Source organism: Rhinoderma darwinii, chromosome 8 (genome assembly GCF_050947455.1).
Source record: "Rhinoderma darwinii isolate aRhiDar2 chromosome 8, aRhiDar2.hap1, whole genome shotgun sequence".
NCBI classification, from domain to species: Eukaryota; Metazoa; Chordata; class Amphibia; order Anura; family Rhinodermatidae; genus Rhinoderma; species Rhinoderma darwinii.
Genome location: NC_134694.1, coordinates 110,702,541 through 110,724,759, shown reverse-complemented (window position 1 = coordinate 110,724,759; position 22,219 = coordinate 110,702,541). Strand labels below are relative to the sequence as shown.

General features: G+C 40.2%; 3 protein-coding genes across 3 annotated transcripts; 1 reads left to right on the top strand and 2 right to left on the bottom strand.

The window, feature by feature from the left end:
- The first annotated feature begins 1,257 nt into the window (after positions 1–1,257).
- Positions 1,258–2,196, top strand: LOC142660039 (olfactory receptor 5B12-like). The gene has a single exon (XM_075836690.1). It carries the CDS (start codon positions 1,258–1,260, stop codon positions 2,194–2,196), a length of 939 nt encoding a protein of 312 aa, XP_075692805.1.
- Positions 2,197–10,217: 8,021 nt separating this feature from the next.
- On the bottom strand, positions 10,218–11,622 carry LOC142660038 (olfactory receptor 1M1-like). Its single transcript, XM_075836689.1, has 2 exons — positions 11,007–11,622; positions 10,218–10,561 (listed from the first exon to the last, which is right to left on the bottom strand). The coding sequence occupies exons 1-2, from the start codon at positions 11,620–11,622 to the stop codon at positions 10,218–10,220; spliced, it is 960 nt and encodes a 319-aa protein (XP_075692804.1).
- A 5,795-nt stretch (positions 11,623–17,417) lies between these two features.
- Positions 17,418–18,386, bottom strand: LOC142660037 (olfactory receptor 1M1-like). Its single transcript, XM_075836688.1, has one exon. It carries the CDS (start codon positions 18,384–18,386, stop codon positions 17,418–17,420), a length of 969 nt encoding a protein of 322 aa, XP_075692803.1.
- Between the last annotated feature and the right edge of the window lie 3,833 nt (positions 18,387–22,219).

The following is a 22,219-nucleotide window of genomic DNA, read 5'->3' as shown; positions in this document are numbered from 1 at the left end:
GATAATCTGGGAGGCAAGCAAACTGGGTAAAGAATAAAAAGTACAATACAGTAATATACAAATTACAATACAGTACAATAATCCACCATGCTTTGGACCTTTTAGGTGACAAATAATCTAGATTTACCATCTTTTTATTTAGTCACTTTTAAAGTGATCCTACACCTAAATCCAGGTTTGTGACATTGAATTAATACTTATAATAAACTTATACTGGAAACCCTGATTTACGCAGAATTTAAAAAAAACAAAAAACTTTCTAAGTTACTATCACATGTATTTGTTGTCTTCATGTAGCCTTAATGAGGATATTATTAGTAAGTCTATTAGGCCTAGTGAGGTTTGGAAATCTCTGAGGATATTTTCTGGGCTTGTCAGGCACGGATATAAAGTAACATGTTGTAGAATACAAGATATGAAGGATCCTACAGTATGATGCATGTACATAGCAAGGTCTGTATGTATACTTTCTATATGTACATGAATATATAATAGTATGAGGCACAGAATGCTTGTGTGGGATGGGAAACCAAAGAGGTGATACTTAAAACATGTCCTAGGATTTTTCTCATTCACTAAAGTAAGGGACAATTCCTTTAAATGTTATCCCATTTCATTGTTCATCATGTTGTCTAAATTACACAACCCATGACTACAGGGTCAGACTACACACACAGTTTTTGACTGTAGTCTGTAACCAAGGAGACACAATATTCTGCATAGCAGCTGTAAACATAAAACAGTACTGTATGCACAGGACTATTTGGAAAGTTGCCTCATTTCCTAGTTTAGCTACATTGGAGCCATGAACGAACATGCCATAGAGGCAACCCATGTAGCTACTATGAGGACTTTGGGGAGAGGGGGTCCAGCCCAGGTTTGTTCTATCCCCTTTTTAATGGATGGGAGAATCTGTGCTGAACCCTTCTCCAGATGAACTGCATTGTTAGCAAACAAGGGGGTGAAGAGTAGACACATGGTCATGGAAAGTGTGTGGAGGAGGAAACAAACACCAGACTCTTCTATCCCGTCTGCCAAAACCCGGCACCATAAAGTGGGTGGGGGATAAATAATGAATAAAATGTCTATTGTCGTTTGTCTGCAGCACATTTCATTTCCATTTGCTACTGGGTCTAGCATCACTAGCATTGAATTTCTCTGTTTTCCAAGTCTTCGCAGCATATCTGAGTTCTCCAAGGTTTCTATAACTAAAAAAGTTATATAATAAACCATCATGTTGCCCTATAAATTTTCATTATGAATCCAATAAACATTGTTAATGTCACTTATTTTATCATTGTGGGAGTTTCCGATGTTCCAGAACTACAGCTTCCAATCTTCCTTCTGGCTCTTCTCATCTATCTCATCACCCTTGGTGGCAACATGATCATTCTTCTACTGGTCTGTCAGGATTGTCGCCTTCACACACCCATGTACTTCTTCTTGGCCAATTTGTCCATCTTAGACATGTCTTCTTCTACAATCACCTTATATATGTCCTTTACCGGCTTCATGTCTGGAAGCAAAATAGTATTGTATGGTGGCTGTATACTACAGATGTACATCTGGGCATCATTAATAGGACTTGAGCTCCTTATATTGTCGGCCATGAGTTATGATAGATATGTTGCCATATGCAAGCCATTGAAATATAACATGATCATGAATTATAAGGTATGCGGTATCTTGGCTTTAGTCTGCTGGGTCTCAGCATTTCTTCAAAGTCTACCTCACACCATCATCATAATCAAGTTTTCCTGCTATGAGTCAATTAAAATCAACCACTTCTTCTGTGATATTTTGCCTTTGAAATATATCACCTGTAGCGACACATCACTTTTGGATTATTTGATTCTTTCGAGTGTACTTTTTCATTTATTCTTCTCTTTTCCTTTGACTTTTACGCCTTACATTTTCATTATTGCCACCATAATGAGAATACCTTCTACTATAGGTAGACGTAAAGCCTTCCACTCGTGCTCCTCACACCTAACAGTGGTCATCCTTCTCTACATGGTTCTTCTCTGTCAGTACCTGAAGCCTGGAAAGAAGAATAACTTGGACTCTAATAAACTTTTTTCATTGTTTAACACCGCTGCTGTGCCTATGCTTAACCCATTAATTTACAGTTTGAAAAATAGAGATGTAAAGCGGGCTCTTAGACGGGAACTAAAAAAAATTAAAAGTGTATGTTGATGGGGGTAGTCCATCTTTATGGTTAACAAAACAAGCATTTTACATAGAAATCCTAGATCCTGAAGCCCTGCAGAAAGGTGTCTTGAATATATCAGGGGGCAAAATATTCATTTAAAAGGGTTGTCCCTTTAGGCCATCATAGAGGAGAGCAAAAATTTGCAGACTCACCATTTTCGACTTGAAGGGTTTCACATTCCTTAGATTGGGTGCTGTGTAATACTACATTTATCTGTATGTGCACCCACAGTAAGAGAAGCTGGACCCACAGTCACCGCTACTTGAAACTCCTGAGCTCCAGTGCAAATCTGTAATAGGGCCACCATTGTACATGCCCTTTATGTATCTGCTGTTTCCCTACAAAACAGATCAGCCGTCTCGCCCCTGCTCTTGGTGATCAGCTTCATACGAACAAGACAAGGGGTTGTCTAGTTGCCTGAGAGGGCAGTTTAATTATTAATATGTAGTTATTTAATGTTTCTGTAACATTTTCACTCTTTATTCATCTTCCTTTATATAACTCTGGGTAAATTTTGTAAAAATTTGCTGATTGTAATTTTTTTTTAACTATGTATTTTTTATGAGATTATGGGGGGCAATCATCTTGCCTAAGCTGCTGCTCTGAACTGTGAACATCAGTTAAGAGATTTGCTTTACAGAAGTCATATGGACAAATGAAAGCTCAGTCAGAAAGCGTCCTATTGACATCTATGGGAGAGTGTTGTGGGCATGCTCTGTGACATGTGCAGAGGTCACTGTGCAGGAAGGGGTGGAGGTCAGCTGTTACCATTATTCACAGATGTGTCCTTCCTTACCTTTCCTCTTGACTCAACATATCTCGAGATGAATAGCGCGAGATCACCAGCTTTGAAAAGAAACAACATGATTTAGCGATACTCCGTCAGGAATTGTTTCTGCTATATGTGGCTACCCAGTGCTTGTGATATGAATTACAGCCTGTCAAAGGATTTTCTAGCAAGTCAGAACAATAAGTGTCAGCTTAATGTGAGAGCTCAGTGACTAGTGTGAAGCTGACCCTTTACATATATAATTGGGGGCACATGGAGGTACGGTACATATCCATAGTAGGCACGTTGCACCGTATTACAGTACAAAATGGATCAGTAATATGGCCAGGGTCGGACTAACCCACCAGAGTACCAGAGGATCCTTCGGTGGGCGCAGGCTCTTACCCAATTATGGGTCCCAAAAGCTCCAGCGGAAGACAACCCCATGTGGAGCTGACTTGGGAGCCAAGCACTCGCCACTATGGTCTATTTCTTATGGGTGATTCACAAATAACCTATTAGATCTTATTGACAATATGTCCTGTGTGTACAGTGATAACAACATGGATGTGCACATCATCTTTAGAGATGGTGGGTGGGCCCTCAGAATCATTCCCTTTTGTCGGCCCAAGGGACCCCAGTCCAAAACTGAATCTGGTTGTGTACATAAGACCGTAGGCCAGCGTCATGGAGCTCTAAATGTTTGCCAAGTTTTTCCTAGGCTCTGTTCACATCCCGTGAACAGCGGCGATCTGAGAAATATTTTAATCTCTGTTGTTAACCCCTTAAATGCCATGATCAAAGATGATGTTCGGTATATTTTGTAAAAAAAAATAAAAAAACTCCAGCTGAACTGCTTTTCTTCAGCATCCTTGCAAAATAAACATTTTGACAAATTAAATTATAATTTAAATGTACCAGAAAATGGCACCTACATAAAGTACAAAATCAGTCAGCAAAAAACAAAGTCTCATACAGCTACGTCAAACAAAAATAAAAAAGTTATGAGCGCCAGAATGAAAGAGAAAAAAAACAAACAAAAAATTGTTCTTTCCTCAAGGCCAAAATTGGCCGTGTCCTTAAAGGGTTAAGGAATAAGTCACCAATTCAGAGGGAGGATAATATGTTTATATTGTATGCTGAATTCCAACCAAAACCTAATTGGAAAAATGGATCTCATGGGAGCATAGCCTTAGCTTTATAATACAATGTGCAATGCTATGAAATATAATAAAATGTTGATCGTCATTGTCAATCATGTGTAAGCTGTGATCATCTCACTGGTATATGTGAGCCATGCCAACAAACAATCAGCATCTATTACTGAGGAAATCTATCCCATCTGCCCCATTCATATACAGTGAAGGAAATAAGTATTTGATCCCTTGCTGATTTTGTAACTTTGCCCACTGTCAAAGACATGAACAGTCTAGAATTTTTAGGCTAGGTTAATTTTACCAGTGAGAGATAGATTATATAAAAAAAAAAAAACAGAAAATCACATTGTCAAAATTATATATATTTATTTGCATTGTGCACAGAGAAATAAGTATTTGATCCCTTTGGCAAACAAGACTTAATACTTGGTGGCAAAACCCTTGTTGGCAAGCACACCAGTCAGACGTGTTTTGTAGTTGATGATGAGGTTTGCACACATGTTAGATGGAATTTTGGCCCACCCCATGTTGTAGGGGTTAGAGTCAGACTGATTAATTGAGTCTGTGGACAGGAGTCTTTTATACAGGTGACCAGGTAAGACAGCTGTCTTTAATGCAGGCACCAAGTTGATTTGGAGCGTGTAACTGGTCTGGAGGAGGCTGAACTCTTAATGGTTGGTAGGGGATCAAATACTTATTTCTCTGTGCACAATGCAAATAAATATATATCATTTTGACTATGTGATTTTCTTTTTTCTTAATATAATCTATCTCTCACTGGTAAAATTAACCTAGCCTAAAAATTCTAGACTGTTCATGACTTTGACAGTGGGCAAACGTACAAAATCAGCAAGGGATCAAATACTTATTTCCTTCACTGTATATATATATATATATATATATATATATATATATATATATATATATATATATGTGTGTGTTAGAAGTCAGATAATTCATCAGGTGAATCTATCAGTTGGTCATTTTCAGTCTTTTCTTAGGCTCCATTGACAGCTGACGTTGTAAGTAATATAAAATATCATGTAGTGCAGGTCATCTGCACAATGGTCATACCAAAAGCTAGTCATAGTGACGTTACGGCTATGGAAGTGTAATGCCAATGCTTATATTCCCTGCAGTAGCTGTACGAGCAAACTTAAGCATGACAAGTTGCCAGTCAAAGGAACTTCTATGTTCTTCAGGATTACATTCGGTTTTTCGATGCTGGGAGCCATGCTTGTTGAAGCAACATCTAACTTGGACTTATCAGGTGGTGATGCCCTCTGGGACCAATGCTGCCCGCTGCCTTTAGTTTGTCTTTTGCCTTACTTTACATAGTGGTGCTCCCAAAAATGAAGGCAGGTCCATAATTTTGTATAGCAACATAATAAATTACCACCAATGGATTATCGGGAGGGCAAATAGGCAACTGCCCGTCACTACCTGTGGTCCTGTGTGGACCTCTATCAGCCCCCAATTTAAAAAAAACTTCAAACAACTGAAAGTTAACAGTGAAAAAAGTGTAATAATATTTTATTTCATTTTAATAATTTTTATTTTATTCAAATTACTAGCCAAGGCCCACAGGCAGCACCAAGAGTTTATCCTCGGTTTGGTCTGGCCACTCTCTGCTACCCACACTTGTACCAACCTTGCACTGTGATTGAGTATAGAAGGTCAGTGATATCATAACTCAATGTGTATGGCAAGAGGTAAAATACACATTTATCATATTCTTTCTTCCAAAACAAAGTGAAAAGTCCCCACCCAATACTTTGCTTAGGGGTCTCGGGCAACTTTGACTTTGTTCTGAAAATTTAATTTGCCAAAGCCACCATCAGAATTGCATCTGAACAGCTGACATATTCTTTTAACAAGTTAAAGCTCTCAGAGCCTGAAACATAGTCCAACCACCTGAGCCCCTATTCAGCAATTTTAGCTTGGGCCCTTAGTAAAGTTACTTGTTGTACTGGGTAGGAATCAAAGCTGAAACACATTTATTGTTGTAATGTAATTTGTACATTATATTTTATGTTTGTGTACATTTTGTAAGGTTGTCCTCTAGTAGTCAGTAGTCATCACTGATAATTTTCATCATTTTATATAGCAAAACTGGAAGTGCAGAAGCTCCTGGGCCCCAATACAAAATCTGTAACCAGTCCCCCCACCTACCATGTGCCATTTATAATTACTGTGTCTTATTGACAGCGGAGCCTTTGAGCACCGCCTGTAGCTAGGGCCCTGGTGGAATGAGACCCTGCTCCATTACGACATGAAAGGCATATGATTATGTGGTCTCCACTCTTTATCCTGTGTCCTCCTTTTCTTGGTCTCGCAGTGATCTACATTAATTTTCCCACTCTCGTTTATGATCACCCACAGTTTTCCCACTCTGGTTTCTGATCACCCACAGTTATCACGAACCTCCCTTCACTTCTGAGTGGAGATGGGCCCCCTTATTTGCTGAGCCCCAAAGCAACTGCTTTACCTGCTACCCTGGTTGTTATGCCTGTGATTCTATATATGTTGACACATGAAAATGGGTGCAGCACCTATACATATTCGATGAACGTTAGATGATTATGTCACGATGGGTGCGTGGACCCACTGGGCCGCACTGCCGAGCGGGATAGCAGCTGGCCAGCAGGATAGTCAAAGTCTATAGTTCTGATAAGGGTACCTGTGGTAACTTCAGACAGTATCGATGATAGGCTTGGATGGGACCTTGTCAGCAGGCAGACACCAGGCGTGGTGTAAGACGGAAGGCATAATTTACAGCACAACACGACTCCAACTCTTAACGGCACAGGAACAAGGTAGAATTGGATACGGGATACAGGCAGCAGGAATGGGAACACTGGGAACTGGAAAACACTAAGGGACCATTTGCAAAGACTAACATAGGTAACACAACATCTCTCAGGCAATGAAGGAAGGGGGGCAGGGCCCTTCTTATAGTCCAGGATGATCATGGGATAATTTGGTATATAATTATATCCATCTTGAGACCTTGTAGATTATGTAGCCCAGGAAGGGTAGAGAACTCTTCTCAAACATGCACTTCTCCAGCTTGGCATACAGGCGATTCTCCCTCAATCGTAGCAGAACTTGATGGACATGTCTCTGATGAGTCAACGGGTCTGGGAAAAAAATTAAGATATCATCGAGATAGACCACAACACAAACATAGTTGAGATCCCGGAAGATGTAATTGACGAATTCTTGGAAGACCGCGGGAGCATTACACATGCCGTACACATGCCGAAGTGCATCACCAGATATTCATAGTGCCCGTTCATTTGCAAGTGCCAGACCATTTTCAAAGACTAACATAGGTAACACAACAAAGTTCAGGCAATGAAGTAAGGGGCAGGGCCCTTCTTATAGTCCAGGGTGAACATGTGCTAATTTAGTATATAATTCAGGTGCGCGGGCTGGCCCTTTAAGGCCAGGCACGAGCGTGCGCGCGCACCCTACGGGACACAGCAGAGTGAAGCGGAAGTGAGCGCTGGCGTCTCCTGAGGAGGAGTTGCGGGCCAGCGCTCACTGATCCATGGTTGCGGCCGTCAGGGGTGAGTAATCCCGACTGTCTGCGGCCATGTGTGTTACAGATTACTGGTATAGGGTCATTGTCATGTTGTAAGGTCCACTTTTGCCTAAGCATCAATCTGGTCTTATATTATCCTTAAGGACCCTGTGGTACAATGAACAATTCATAGTGGATTCTATAATGGTGAGCATCCCAGACCTAGATTCAGCAAAACAGCCCCAAACCATATCATTTTCACCCCACTCTTCAAAGCTGGTATGAGGTTCTTCTTGGGGAAATGCTGTCTTTGTGAACTGGTTTAGCATACATAGTCAGAGAATAAAATGCTGCATGTGAAACTTTACTGTCTGAAGCAGGGAGACATCCGACATTACAACTGATGCATCGAGAGCCAAAACTTTTTTCATATAAAAGTATGAGATCAGTTCTTGCATCAGTTTCCATCCGGTGTTTCTGCACCACGCTAGCGGGAAAATAAAACAGATCGACAGATGTATGTGAAGGGGACCTTAGAGGTTTCTTTCAGCATCTTGAATTCTGCTGTCAAGGCTGAACTTGCAGGGGCATAAGTTCACATATATAAAAAAATAAAAAAATGTTACATTGGGTGACCTTGTAGAGAGTGCCTCCCCGTAAATTCCACCACACAGCCCCCCTGCGCCATACACAGCCCCCAGTATATAGCACCATACAGCCCCCCTGTAGATAGCACCATACAGCCCCCTCCCTGTATAAAGCGCCATACAGCCCCCCTGTTGATAGCGCCATACAGCCCCCTGTAGATAGCATCATACAGCCCCCTCCCTGTATATAGCATCATACAGCCCCCTTGTAGATAGCGCCATACAGCCCCCTCCCTGTATATAACACCATACAGCCCCCTCCCTGTATATAGCACCATAGAGCCCCCCTGTAGATAGCGCCATACAGCCCCCTCCCTGTATATAGTGCCATACCGTCTCCCTGTATATAGCACCATACAGCCCCCCTGTATATAGCACCATACAGCCCCCTGTATATAGTATCATACAGCCCCCTGTATATAGCACCATACAGCCCCCCTGTATATAGCACCATACATCCCCCTATATATAGCACCATACAGCCCCCTGTATATAGCACTATACAGCCCCCCCTGTAGATAATGCCATACAGCCCCAACCCCCCCAAAAAACGCCCTGTATCCTATGTTTGTCCCACAAAAGACATGTATCGATACATGTGTGATCGCTGGGAAACCCAGCGATAAGGAGAACGGGGGACCGAAAGTCCCCCGACATTTTCCATGAGAAACCTCAGACTACCGTGGTCTGCATCCGGCAGCTCAATAAAAATTACAGGAGCGCTGGTCACGCATGCGCACAAGCACGACCGGCGTTCCATTAATTTCTACGGAGCTTCCAACACAGGCCCCGGAAGTCTGAGGTTTCTCATGGAGAACTTCGTTGGACTTTTGCTCCCCCGTTCTCCTTATAGCTGGGGCTCCCAGGGATCACACATGTATCGACTATCCTGTGGATAGGGGATACCTGTGTTTTGTAGGAACAACCCCTTTAATGGCAGAGCGGGGAGATACCTCCCTGCTCTGCCGTAGTGTTCAGTGGCATCGCGCTGTAGCAGCCATAGCGGCTGCTAGCGGAGCCTCCAGCCATTGGGGGGTGGCCCATGGGCCCGTGCCGGCAAGCGGCACAGGCCCCCCTCATGCCACGGGCCCCATAGCAGCCGCTATGGCTGCTACAGTGGTAGTTATGCCACTGTGTGCCACTCTCATTTTTTCATCTATCCTATGATACTATTGATCAATCCCTTCCATTATTCACCAAATATCTGAAGACATTTTCCACCCATTGTTCTCTCTCTTTTTGTTGTTGCCCCATACAAATTTGAAATGTTCCTATTCTTGGACTTTATTTTCTTTTCTTTAATAAAGCTAAAGGCAATTAAAAGTTATCTTTCACTTTGCAAGCTAGATATATACACACACACACATATATATATATATATATATATATATATATATATATATATATATATATAGACTCTACAGGAGCTTCTAGGTGGATTATACATGTTGACATACAGTTTCCTCCCTTTCACACCATGCATAGAGTAATTGTTTAATGACAAGCTAAAGAATGCTGCATACGTAGAAGCAAAGAGGAAGCACAACCAATGTTGAGCAATGTCGTCACTACCCTGATATACTAATACCAGTTGTTTGGCGTTTCACGACTAGGATAGTGGTTGTCACGAGAAACAATGGAGATAATTATAGCTGAGGATGCCGTCAATCCTTTTCCAAAAATAAAATAAGAAATGAATAGACACACACATTATATGTTTTGAGATAGACAACATGTAAATTGTACATTTCATGCAAACTTTATTGAAACTTGGTCAAGGAAAAAGGGGGGAAAAAACCTTCCATGGGGCTCTGACGAGACCTGAGCAACCACTTGTACATAACAACATATAATAGAAAATGAGGTATCCTTTTTCTTATCTTCAGAACGTCCAGCTTGATGACCATCATGTCTGTTTGGAATTAAAACAAAATGAGAAAATGTCCCCGTTACCCTTTCCTAGACTTCTTCTGAAAGCTGTTTTCACGTCTTTGTTCTTCAGGCTATAAATAAATGGATTAAGCACAGGGACCATTGCTGTATTAAACAAAGAAAAAAGTTTTTTTGAACCCACAATATTAGTAGGTACTGCATACTGGGAGATGAGCGTTGTGTAGAGCAACATGATAACTGTGAGGTGAGAGGAACACGTGTAGAAGGCTTTTCTTCTACCAATACTGGAAGGAATCTTCATTATCGTTGTAATTATATACATGTAAGAAATGAAGGTCAGAAAAAATGGGGTAATGCTATAGATTATCATTAAGTAAAAAAAGTTTGAGGGAAAAAGGAATAAGGAGGAAACCTCCAGCTCACCAATCGAAACACTCCAGTGTTTGTAATCGCCCGGATCGACCGCGACGGCACACGGCAGCAATCGAAGAAAAAACCAGAGGAGATCCAGCGATAAAGATATAAGTAGGAAAAACTAGGTTTCCATTTTATTGGAATGCAAAAACATTACTGGAAAAACACCAGGAGGAAAAGACAAGGTGGTGATATGCGGCAATAGCCTCGACTTAGCCATGATTAAGGGCACAGCCAGTGCCTGAAACGCGTAGGCTATCTATTGCCGCATATCACCACCTTGTCTTTTCCTCCTGGTGTTTTTCCAGTAATGTTTTTGCATTCCAATAAAATGGAAACCTAGTTTTTCCTACTTATATCTTTATCGCTGGATCTCCTCTGGTTTTTTCATAGATTATCATTCCTTGTATAAGGGCCAAACTTTCCAGTACAGCAGTGTAGCTGCAGGCAATGTCTATGAAGGGGGCAAGGTCGCAGAAGAAGTGGTCAATTTCATTAGAGGAATAACAAGAGATCTTGGATATTACCCAAACATAAGGAACGACTTGTATAAAACCAAATATCCAACAAAACGAAGCCAGCAGAAGACATATCTTGAAGTTCATAATAATGTGATAATTGAGGGGCCTACAAATAGCCACATATCGATCATAGCTCATGGCAGTCAATATAAAAAGTCCATGGCCTGATAAGGATCCAAACATGTATAATTGTACCATACAGGTCAGGTAGAGCACCCTGTTCTCTCCAGTAATGAACGTTAGAAGGATCTTGTGTAGGGTAACAGTGGAAGACGTCATGTCCACTATGGACAAGTTAGCAAGGAAGAAATACATAGGAGTGTGGAGATGGGAGTCCAGGCAGACCAGGAGAAGAAGACTCATATTCCCGACAAGAACAATAAGATAAATGAGTAAGACAAGAATGAAAATAAGACCCTGAAGCTCAGGAACATCGGATATTCCCTTTATGATGAAATATGTTATTGTTTGATTTGGCTTCATGTTTTTCATTGGCTCCTCATACCTTAACCAAAAAGATCATTCATCTATTCATTGTTGGTTTACTGTTGGATTTATTTAAAATATGTTATAAAGAAACACTCCGAAGGTACCTAAAGTGAGCAGTAAAATAATAGACTATGAGAAGTAATATGGACATCAGATTGTCTACTCTACAATGTGCATGCTTTACTATTCTTGGATATTAGAATTAGGCTAAGAATGGAAGGGTGGTCGGAATGTAAAATTGCCAATAGTAACAATTGTCCTAAGGTCTCCACCATTTATGAGCCTCCACAATATCATCTCAACCACATGCAGCCCACTACAAATGTCATCCCTGGTGGTTGTCACAAACTTCCATCCAGAGGCTTAAACTAATATTACGTATCACTGTATGGTGGTATTATTAAGGCACTCTATACTACCCATTATTTGGCCAGTAATATGGCAGTATAATTCCTAATTTTCTTCCTTGGATATGGAAAAGGGTGACTTCACATGTTTTACTTAGGGACTTTGCTTTTCCCCTTTAAAAAAGGAAACATAGAAGACGAATCAGGGCAGAGAATGTGTAACCAGGACACTTGAACAAAGCCAATGGAATAAGTTGAACAAATGAAAACTATTACTTCTTCCTGTTAGAGACATATTAAAATACACTTCTAGTCCACTTCAATGATTGTATGGATCAAACTAGTACAAAAAGGAAACTTTTGGAATATATATAGGCACTTCATTGGTTTTGGAGCTACAGCCATGGTGTACCCATTCTTTTGTTGTTTCCAAATCCGTGTCAACTATAGAACTATTGGTGGCAGGGACTGAAATGTAGTGTCCCTCATCTTTCATTTACCTTAATCCCAAACCCCCTTCCCAATTTTATCACTGATAAACTCAATGGGTGAATGTCCCCGAGTGTTGGGAGGGAGCCTGAAAAGTTATGGCCTCAATGTATTTTATTCCAAGATACATATATTAATTTCCTCACTTGCTAGGATCATGCCAATTTTTATGCGATAGGGAATCTTTAAATATTTTTTATTCAAATCCCCTAGCGTGTATATGCAGCTCCTATTTGCAGCAATGTGTCTTCATGGATACACACTACAAAAAAAAACTATATGTAGTCTGATCTGTAGTCATCTTACTCCATTCCCTCTCTTTTTTATGACATTTCACTTTGAATTTCCAAATTATCGAGCCATATTTCCCTCATATAAGATAATGGGGGATCAAAAACATTTTTACAGATCCTTATTTCAACCTCCACTGTATATGATGGATTTATGGCCCTGTTTTACTCATCTCTACCTAGAAGTAACTTATGATTCTAGGATCTGGCTACACACAGGTTTTTTTTGTTGTTACTGTAATCATGGGGTCACAAAGTTCAGCATTAGAGCTGTATACACAAAATAGTAGGATACCTTTAATCAAGGTCATTTGCAAAATCGCCTCATTGTTTATTTTAGGTGCATTGGAGCAATAAAAACATTCATTCCGAAAGTATTCATACCCTGTAATTTGTTTCTAAAGGAAAGAATTGTTCAGAGGTAAAAATCATTAAAAACTGAAGGATATACTAATAACCTCTGCAATTTGTAAGAAAAAAGGAGCTCAGAAAGGACAAGTGAGGACCAGAGAAAAGCAGTATCTATAGGGGTGCAGAGGTACCTGTCAGACACTGGCCTTGCGCCTGAGGGTGTCCAATAGCCCCTGTGCCACATAAGAGGACAAACAAGTATAAAAGGTACGCAAAAGTCGATGGGCCGTGTCACAGATTCTGCATCGAAGCTCCGGAACTTCAAGTTATATCATTGAAGAAAAATGTGTACATATATACATAGATGAATTCACACCCAAACATAATTATACATAATGTTTGTTACATATAGCCACATATATACTTATAATAAAATATGAACAGTGAAAGAGTCACTCACCATGCAATGGCCATGTAATTCGTTTAATTAGTTGTGATAGAATTGTAAGAATTGTGAGCACTGAGGCTTTACATAGTGAATCTTAGGACTATAATTAATCCCATTGCTCTTCCAAGGTCTCTTGTGACCCATTACCCTTGTTTCTATTTTTGGTAATTGATACTAATATTTATATTTATTGTATTAGTGATACTGGAACCTGGGCACTGTTTCGACTAAGCTGGCATCTGTAGCAGCATCAGATAAATATTGTTATTTAGCACCCAAATAATTAGGGCCTGTTCACATCAGCATTGCTTTCCGTTGAGAGGTTCCGTCTGAGCCCCTCAACGGAAAGGCAAACGGAAACCTTAGCTTCCGCTTGCATCACCATTGATCTCAATGTTGACGGAAACTTTGCTAATGGTTTCCATTTGTCACCATTGTGAAAGGGTTTCGTTGTTTTGCCGGAATTAATAGCGCAGTTGAACCCAGCCCTAGCCATACGGCAGCCAGATACACAGTTTCACACAGCATCCAGATAACTACTGTAGTTTTATACAGTGCCCAGATAAATCAGGGCAGTGCAAAGAATTTCTAGGCCCCCTGACAAGGCAAAATTTGCCTCTCCCGGTGTCTGTGGGGGTGAAGGGACTGATGGTAATATCACTTGTGGACTAGGGTAGTTAATGCTTACAACCCTGGTGGTCTATGGTAGTGAAAGGAAACATGTAATAGTTTAAGGCAGAAAAGGTTTTATGTTCAACATTCCTGTTGGTCTAGGGCAGTGAAGGGGCCATTATCGATATTCCTAGTGGTCTTGGGACAGTCCTGTATATTTTTGACATGTTTCCAGAACTATTTCTATGGAAACCATATCTTGGTATCACATTTAAAGACTGTGATTGCGGATTTCCACAAAAATTGCAGATCTGTGAAAACCACCTATTTTTTTGGAAAGTTTTTCCATTTTTGGTTCTTTAGGGGAACTGTAGCAAGCCCATCAGTTGGGAACAACTGCATGAATTGAATGATTCCATATCAATATTATTGACAATGGAATCACAATAAGCAAATTTAGGTTTGAGGTAGAGATCTGATTGTCCTGGGACAGTGGATAAGTATTGAGACCTTTTTTTAGTTACCTTCATCATCTAAATTATTTTGTTCTCTTCATCCTCTCAAGATATTTTTCTTTACTTAGAAGGCATCTTACAAACATAGAAGCCCTGCAATACCCTACTAGCATGCCTACAAAGGCTGCTTGTGGAGATGAAAAAACATTGAAATTTGCCAGTTTACCAATTCATTGATCCGTGGATTTAAGACAACGGAGACAAAGATATGGATTTGTATTTTAGTGTCAAATGTCCAATATGGTAGAAATATAGTTCCCTAAGATCAAAATAAGAAAATCGCTAGTTGACTACCTGTGTAAAGGCAAAAACTCATGAATTGGCTAATCTCTACTTACTGGTATACAACTCAACTGCTCCACAGCTCCAGTAGAGGGCAGATCCCACGCAAACCAACTCCAACATCTCCTCACCATAGATCCCCTACTGACAAACCACACTGTAAGGTCCACTTTTGCCTAAGCATCAATCTGGTCTTATATTATCCTTAAGGACCCTGTGGTACAATGAACAATTCATAGTGGATTCTATAATGGTGAGCATCCCAGACCTAGATTCAGCAAAACAGCCCCAAACCATATCATTTTCACCCCACTCTTCAAAGCTGGTATGAGGTTCTTCTTGGGGAAATGCTGTCTTTGTGAACTGGTTTAGCATACATAGTCAGAGAATAAAATGCTGCATGTGAAACTTTACTGTCTGAAGCAGGGAGACATCCGACATTACAACTGATGCATCGAGAGCCAAAACTTTTTTCATATAAAAGTATGAGATCAGTTCTTGCATCAGTTTCCATCCGGTGTTTCTGCACCACGCTAGCGGGAAAATAAAACAGATCGACAGATGTATGTGAAGGGGACCTTAGAGGTTTCTTTCAGCATCTTGAATTCTGCTGTCAAGGCTGAACTTGCAGGGGCATAAGTTCACATATATAAAAAAATAAAAAAATGTTACATTGGGTGACCTTGTAGAGAGTGCCTCCCCGTAAATTCCACCACACAGCCCCCCTGCAGATAGCGCCATACACAGCCCCCAGTATATAGCACCATACAGCCCCCCTGTAGATAGCACCATACAGCCCCCTCCCTGTATAAAGCGCCATACAGCCCCCTGTTGATAGCGCCATACAGCCCCCTGTAGATAGCATCATACAGCCCCCTCCCTGTATATAGCGTCATACAGCCCCCTTGTAGATAGCGCCATACAGCCCCCTCCCTGTATATAGTACCATACCGTCTCCCTGTATATAGCACCATACAGCCCCCCTGTATATAGCACCATACATCCCCCTATATATAGCACCATACAGCCCCCTGTATATAGCACTATACAGCCCCCCCTGTAGATAATGCCATACAGCCCCAACCCCCCCAAAAAACGCCCTGTATCCTATGTTTGTCCCACAAAAGACATGTATCGATACATGTGTGATCGCTGGGAAACCCAGCGATAAGGAGAACGGGGGACCGAAAGTCCCCCGACATTTTCCATGAGAAACCTCAGACTACCGTGGTCTGCATCCGGCAGCTCAATAAAAATTACAGGAGCGCTGGTCACGCATGCGCACAAGCACGACCGGCGTTCCATTAATTTCTACGGAGCTTCCAACACAGGCCCCGGAAGTCTGAGGTTTCTCATGGAGAACTTCGTTGGACTTTTGCTCCCCCGTTCTCCTTATAGCTGGGGCTCCCAGGGATCACACATGTATCGACTATCCTGTGGATAGGGGATACCTGTGTTTTGTAGGAACAACCCCTTTAATGGCAGAGCGGGGAGATACCTCCCTGCTCTGCCGTAGTGTTCAGTGGCATCGCGCTGTAGCAGCCATAGCGGCTGCTAGCGGAGCCTCCAGCCATTGGGGGGTGGCCCATGGGCCCGTGCCGGCAAGCGGCACAGGCCCCCCTCATGCCACGGGCCCCATAGCAGCCGCTATGGCTGCTACAGTGGTAGTTATGCCACTGTGTGCCACTCTCATTTTTTCATCTATCCTATGATACTATTGATCAATCCCTTCCATTATTCACCAAATATCTGAAGACATTTTCCACCCATTGTTCTCTCTCTTTTTGTTGTTGCCCCATACAAATTTGAAATGTTCCTATTCTTGGACTTTATTTTCTTTTTTTTAATAAAGCTAAAGGCAATTAAAAGTTATCTTTCACTTTGCAAGCTAGATATATACACACACACACATATATATATATATATATATATATATATATATATATATATATATATATATATAGACTCTACAGGAGCTTCTAGGTGGATTATACATGTTGACATACAGTTTCCTCCCTTTCACACCATGCATAGAGTAATTGTTTAATGACAAGCTAAAGAATGCTGCATACGTAGAAGCAAAGAGGAAGCACAACCAATGTTGAGCAATGTCGTCACTACCCTGATATACTAATACCAGTTGTTTGGCGTTTCACGACTAGGATAGTGGTTGTCACGAGAAACAATGGAGATAATTATAGCTGAGGATGCCGTCAATCCTTTTCCAAAAATAAAATAAGAAATGAATAGACACACACATTATATGTTTTGAGATAGACAACATGTAAATTGTACATTTCATGCAAACTTTATTGAAACTTGGTCAAGGAAAAAGGGGGGAAAAAACCTTCCACGGGGCTCTGACGAGACCTGAGCAACCACTTGTACATAACAACATATAATAGAAAATGAGGTATCCTTTTTCTTATCTTCAGAACGTCCAGCTTGATGACCATCATGTCTGTTTGGAATTAAAACAAAATGAGAAAATGTCCCCGTTACCCTTTCCTAGACTTCTTCTGAAAGCTGTTTTCACGTCTTTGTTCTTCAGGCTATAAATAAATGGATTAAGCACAGGGACCATTGCTGTATTAAACAAAGAAAAAAGTTTTTTTGAACCCACAATATTAGTAGGTACTGCATACTGGGAGATGAGCGTTGTGTAGAGCAACATGATAACTGTGAGGTGAGAGGAACACGTGTAGAAGGCTTTTCTTCTACCAATACTGGAAGGAATCTTCATTATCGTTGTAATTATATACATGTAAGAAATGAAGGTCAGAAAAAATGGGGTAATGCTATAGATTATCATTCCTTGTATAAAGGCCAAACTTTCCAGTACAGCAGTGTAGCTGCAGGCAATGTCTATGAAGGGGGCAAGGTCGCAGAAGAAGTGGTCAATTTCATTAGAGGAATAACAAGAGATCTTGGATATTACCCAAACATAAGGAACGACTTGTATAAAACCAAATATCCAACAAAACGAAGCCAGCAGAAGACATATCTTGAAGTTCATAATAATGTGATAATTGAGGGGCCTACAAATAGCCACATATCGATCATAGCTCATGGCAGTCAATATAAAAAGTCCATGGCCTGATAAGGATCCAAACATGTATAATTGTACCATACAGGTCAGGTAGAGCACCCTGTTCTCTCCAGTAATGAACGTTAGAAGGATCTTGTGTAGGGTAACAGTGGAAGACGTCATGTCCACTATGGACAAGTTAGCAAGGAAGAAATACATAGGAGTGTGGAGATGGGAGTCCAGGCAGACCAGGAGAAGAAGACTCATATTCCCGACAAGAACAATAAGATAAATGAGTAAGACAAGAATGAAAATAAGACCCTGAAGCTCAGGAACATCGGATATTCCCTTTATGATGAAATATGTTATTGTTTGATTTGGCTTCATGTTTTTCATTGGCTCCTCATACCTTAACCAAAAAGACCATTCATCTATTCATTGTTGGTTTACTGTTGGATTTATTTAAAATATGTTATAAAGAAACACTCCGAAGGTACCTAAAGTGAGCAGTAAAATAATAGACTATGAGAAGTAATATGGACATCAGATTGTCTACTCTACAATGTGCATGCTTTACTATTCTTGGATATTAGAATTAGGCTAAGAATGGAAGGGTGGTCGGAATGTAAAATTGGCAATAGTAACAATTGTCCTAAGGTCTCCACCATTTATGAGCCTCCACAATATCATCTCAACCACATGCAGCCAACTACAAATGTCATCCCTGGTGGTTGTCACAAACTTCCATCCAGAGGCTTAAACTAATATTACGTATCACCGTATGGTGGTATTATTAAGGCACTCTATACTACCCATTATTTGCCCAGTAATATGGCAGTATAATTCCTAATTTTCTTCCTTGGATATGGAAAAGGGTGACTTCACATGTTTTACTTAGGGACTTTGCTTTGCCCCTTTAAAGAAGGAAACATAGAAGATGAATCAGGGCAGAGAATGTGTAACCAGGACACTTGAACAAAGCCAATGGAATAAGTTGAACAAATGAAAACTATTACTTCTTCCTGTTAGAGACATATTAAAATACACTTCTAGTCCACTTCAATGATTGTATGGATCAAACTAGTACAAAAAGGAAACTTTTGGAATATATATAGGCACTTCATTGGTTTTGGAGCTACAGCCATGGTGTACCCATTCTTTTGTTGTTTCCAAATCCGTGTCAACTATAGAACTATTGGTGGCAGGGACTGAAATGTAGTGTCCCTCATCTTTCATTTACCTTAATCCCAAACCCCCTTCCCAATTTTATCACTGATAAACTCAATGGGTGAATGTCCCCGAGTGTTGGGAGGGAGCCTGAAAAGTTATGGCCTCAATGTATTTTATTCCAAGATACATATATTAATTTCCTCACTTGCTAGGATCATGCCAATTTTTATGCGATAGGGAATCTTTAAATATTTTTTATTCAAATCCCCTAGCGTGTATATGCAGCTCCTATTTGCAGCAATGTGTCTTCATGGATACACACTACAAAAAAAAACTATATGTAGTCTGATCTGTAGTCATCTTACTCCATTGCCTCTCTTTTTTATGACATTTCACTTTGAATTTCCAAATTATCGAGCCATATTTCCCTCATATAAGATAATGGGGGATCAAAAACATTTTTACAGATCCTTATTTCAACCTCCACTGTATATGATGGATTTATGGCCCTGTTTTACTCATCTCTACCTAGAAGTAACTTATGATTCTAGGATCTGGCTACACACAGGTTTTTTTTGTTGTTACTGTAATCATGGGGTCACAAAGTTCAGCATTAGAGCTGTATACACAAAATAGTAGGATACCTTTAATCAAGGTCATTTGCAAAATCGCCTCATTGTTTATTTTAGGTGCATTGGAGCAATAAAAACATTCATTCCGAAAGTATTCATACCCTGTAATTTGTTTCTAAAGGAAAGAATTGTTCAGAGGTAAAAATCATTAAAAACTGAAGGATATACTAATAACCTCTGCAATTTGTAAGAAAAAAGGAGCTCAGAAAGGACAAGTGAGGACCAGAGAAAGCAGTATCTATAGGGGTGCAGAGGTACCTGTCAGACACTGGCCTTGCGCCTGAGGGTGTCCAATAGCCCCTGTGCCACATAAGAGGACAAACAAGTATAAAAGGTACGCAAAAGTCGATGGGCCGTGTCACAGATTCTGCATCGAAGCTCCGGAACTTCAAGTTATATCATTGAAGAAAAATGTGTACATATATACATAGATGTATTCACACCCAAACATAATTATACATAATGTTTGTTACATATAGCCACATATATACTTATAATAAAATATGAACAGTGAAAGAGTCACTCACCATGCAATGGCCATGTAATTCGTTTAATTAGTTGTGATAGAATTGTAAGAATTGTGAGCACTGAGGCTTTACATAGTGAATCTTAGGACTATAATTAATCCCATTGCTCTTCCAAGGTCTCTTGTGACCCATTACCCTTGTTTCTATTTTTGGTAATTGATACTAATATTTATATTTATTGTATTAGTGATACTGGAACGTGGGCACTGTTTCGACTAAGCTGCGATCTGTAGCAGCATCTAATAAATATCATCAGCGTTGCTTTCCGTTGAGAGGTTCCGTCTGAGCTTTCCGTTGGGGGAACCCTTCAACGGAAAGGCAAATGGAAACCTTAGCTTCCGCTTGCATCACCATTGATCTCAATGTTGACGGAAACTTTGCTATTGGTTTCCATTTGTCACCATTGTGAAAGCGTTTCGTTGTTTTGCCGGAATTAATAGCGCAGTTGAACCCCGCCTTAGCCATATGGCAGCCAGATACACAGTTTGACACAGCATCCAGATAACTACTTTAGTTTAATATATAGTGCCCAGATAAATCAGGGCAGTGCAAAGAATTTCTAGGCCCACTGACAAGGCAAAATTTGCCTCTCCCGGTGTCTGTGGGGGTGAAGGGACTGATGGTAATATCACTTGTGGACTAGGGTAGTTAATGCTTACAACCCTGGTGGTCTATGGTAGTGAAAGGAAACCTGTAATAGTTTAAGGCAGAAAAAGTTTTATGTTCAACATTCCTGGTGGTCTAGGGCAGTGAAGGGGTCATTATCGATATTCCTAGTGGTCTTGGGATAGTCCTGTATATTTTTGACATGTTTCCAGAAATATTTCTATGGAAACCATATCTTGGTATCACATTTAAAGACTGTGATTGCGGATTTCCACAAAAATTGCAGATCTGTGAAAACCACCTATTTTTTTTTAAAGTTTTTCCATTTTTGGTTCTTTAGGGGAACTGTAGCAAGCCCATCAGTTGGGAACAACTGCATGAAATGAATGATTCCATATCAATATTATTGACAATGGAATCACAATAAGCAAATTTAGGTTTGAGGTAGAGATCTGATTGTCCTGGGACAGTGGATAAGTATCGAGACCTTTTTTTAGTTACCTTCATCATCTAAATTATTTTGTTCTCTTCATCCTCTCAAGATATTTTTCTTTACTTAGAAGGCATCTTACAAACATAGAAGCCCTGCAATACCCTACTAGCATGCCTACAAAGGCTGCTTGTGGAGATGAAAAAACATTGAAATTTGCCAGTTTACCAATTCATTGATCCGTGGATTTAAGACAACGGAGACAAAGATATGGATTTGTATTTTAGTGTCAAATGTCCAATATGGTAGAAATATAGTTCCCTAAGATCAAAATAAGAAAATCGCTAGTTGACTACCTGTGTAAAGGCAAAAACTCATGAATTGGCTAATCTCTACTTACTGGTATACAACTCAACTGCTCCACAGCTCCAGTAGAGGGCAGATCCCACGCAAACCAACTCCAACATCTCCTCACCATAGATCCCCTACTGACAAACCACACTATTCTTTCCGATTACACACCTTTTCCCACCCTCTCTTCTTTCAAGACATACTGAATTATAATGGTGTTCACAGTTATGTTTGATTGATTCCATACTATCATGTTGATTTAGATTACATCAAGCTTGCATTTATTTTGGTTAGATGCTTGGAAATCTGAATTAATGGGGGAATATATTTTTTCAAATTTTGACTTTGCTTTTATAATGGATTGACAAGTCCCATAGAAGTCAAGGTCTACAGGAGTCAACAGTGTTGAATTTGACTGGATAACTAATGTCACACAATCTATATATTTTTTTCAACAATTTTCTTTCTTAAAACAATCTTTATTTATACAATATATATATTATAGCCAGTTAG

Coding starts and splice junctions, on each gene's coding strand:
- LOC142660039 (XM_075836690.1), top strand. CDS start 1,258: ATGAATCCAATAAACATTGTTAATGTCACTTATTTTATCATTGTGGGA.
- LOC142660038 (XM_075836689.1), bottom strand. CDS start 11,622: ATGAAGCCAAATCAAACAATAACATATTTCATCATAAAGGGAATATCC. Junction 10,562..11,006: donor ACAAGGAATGATAATCTATG/AAAAAACCAGAG, acceptor TGATAATCTATA/GCATTACCCCATTTTTTCTG.
- LOC142660037 (XM_075836688.1), bottom strand. CDS start 18,386: ATGAAAAACATGAAGCCAAATCAAACAATAACATATTTCATCATAAAG.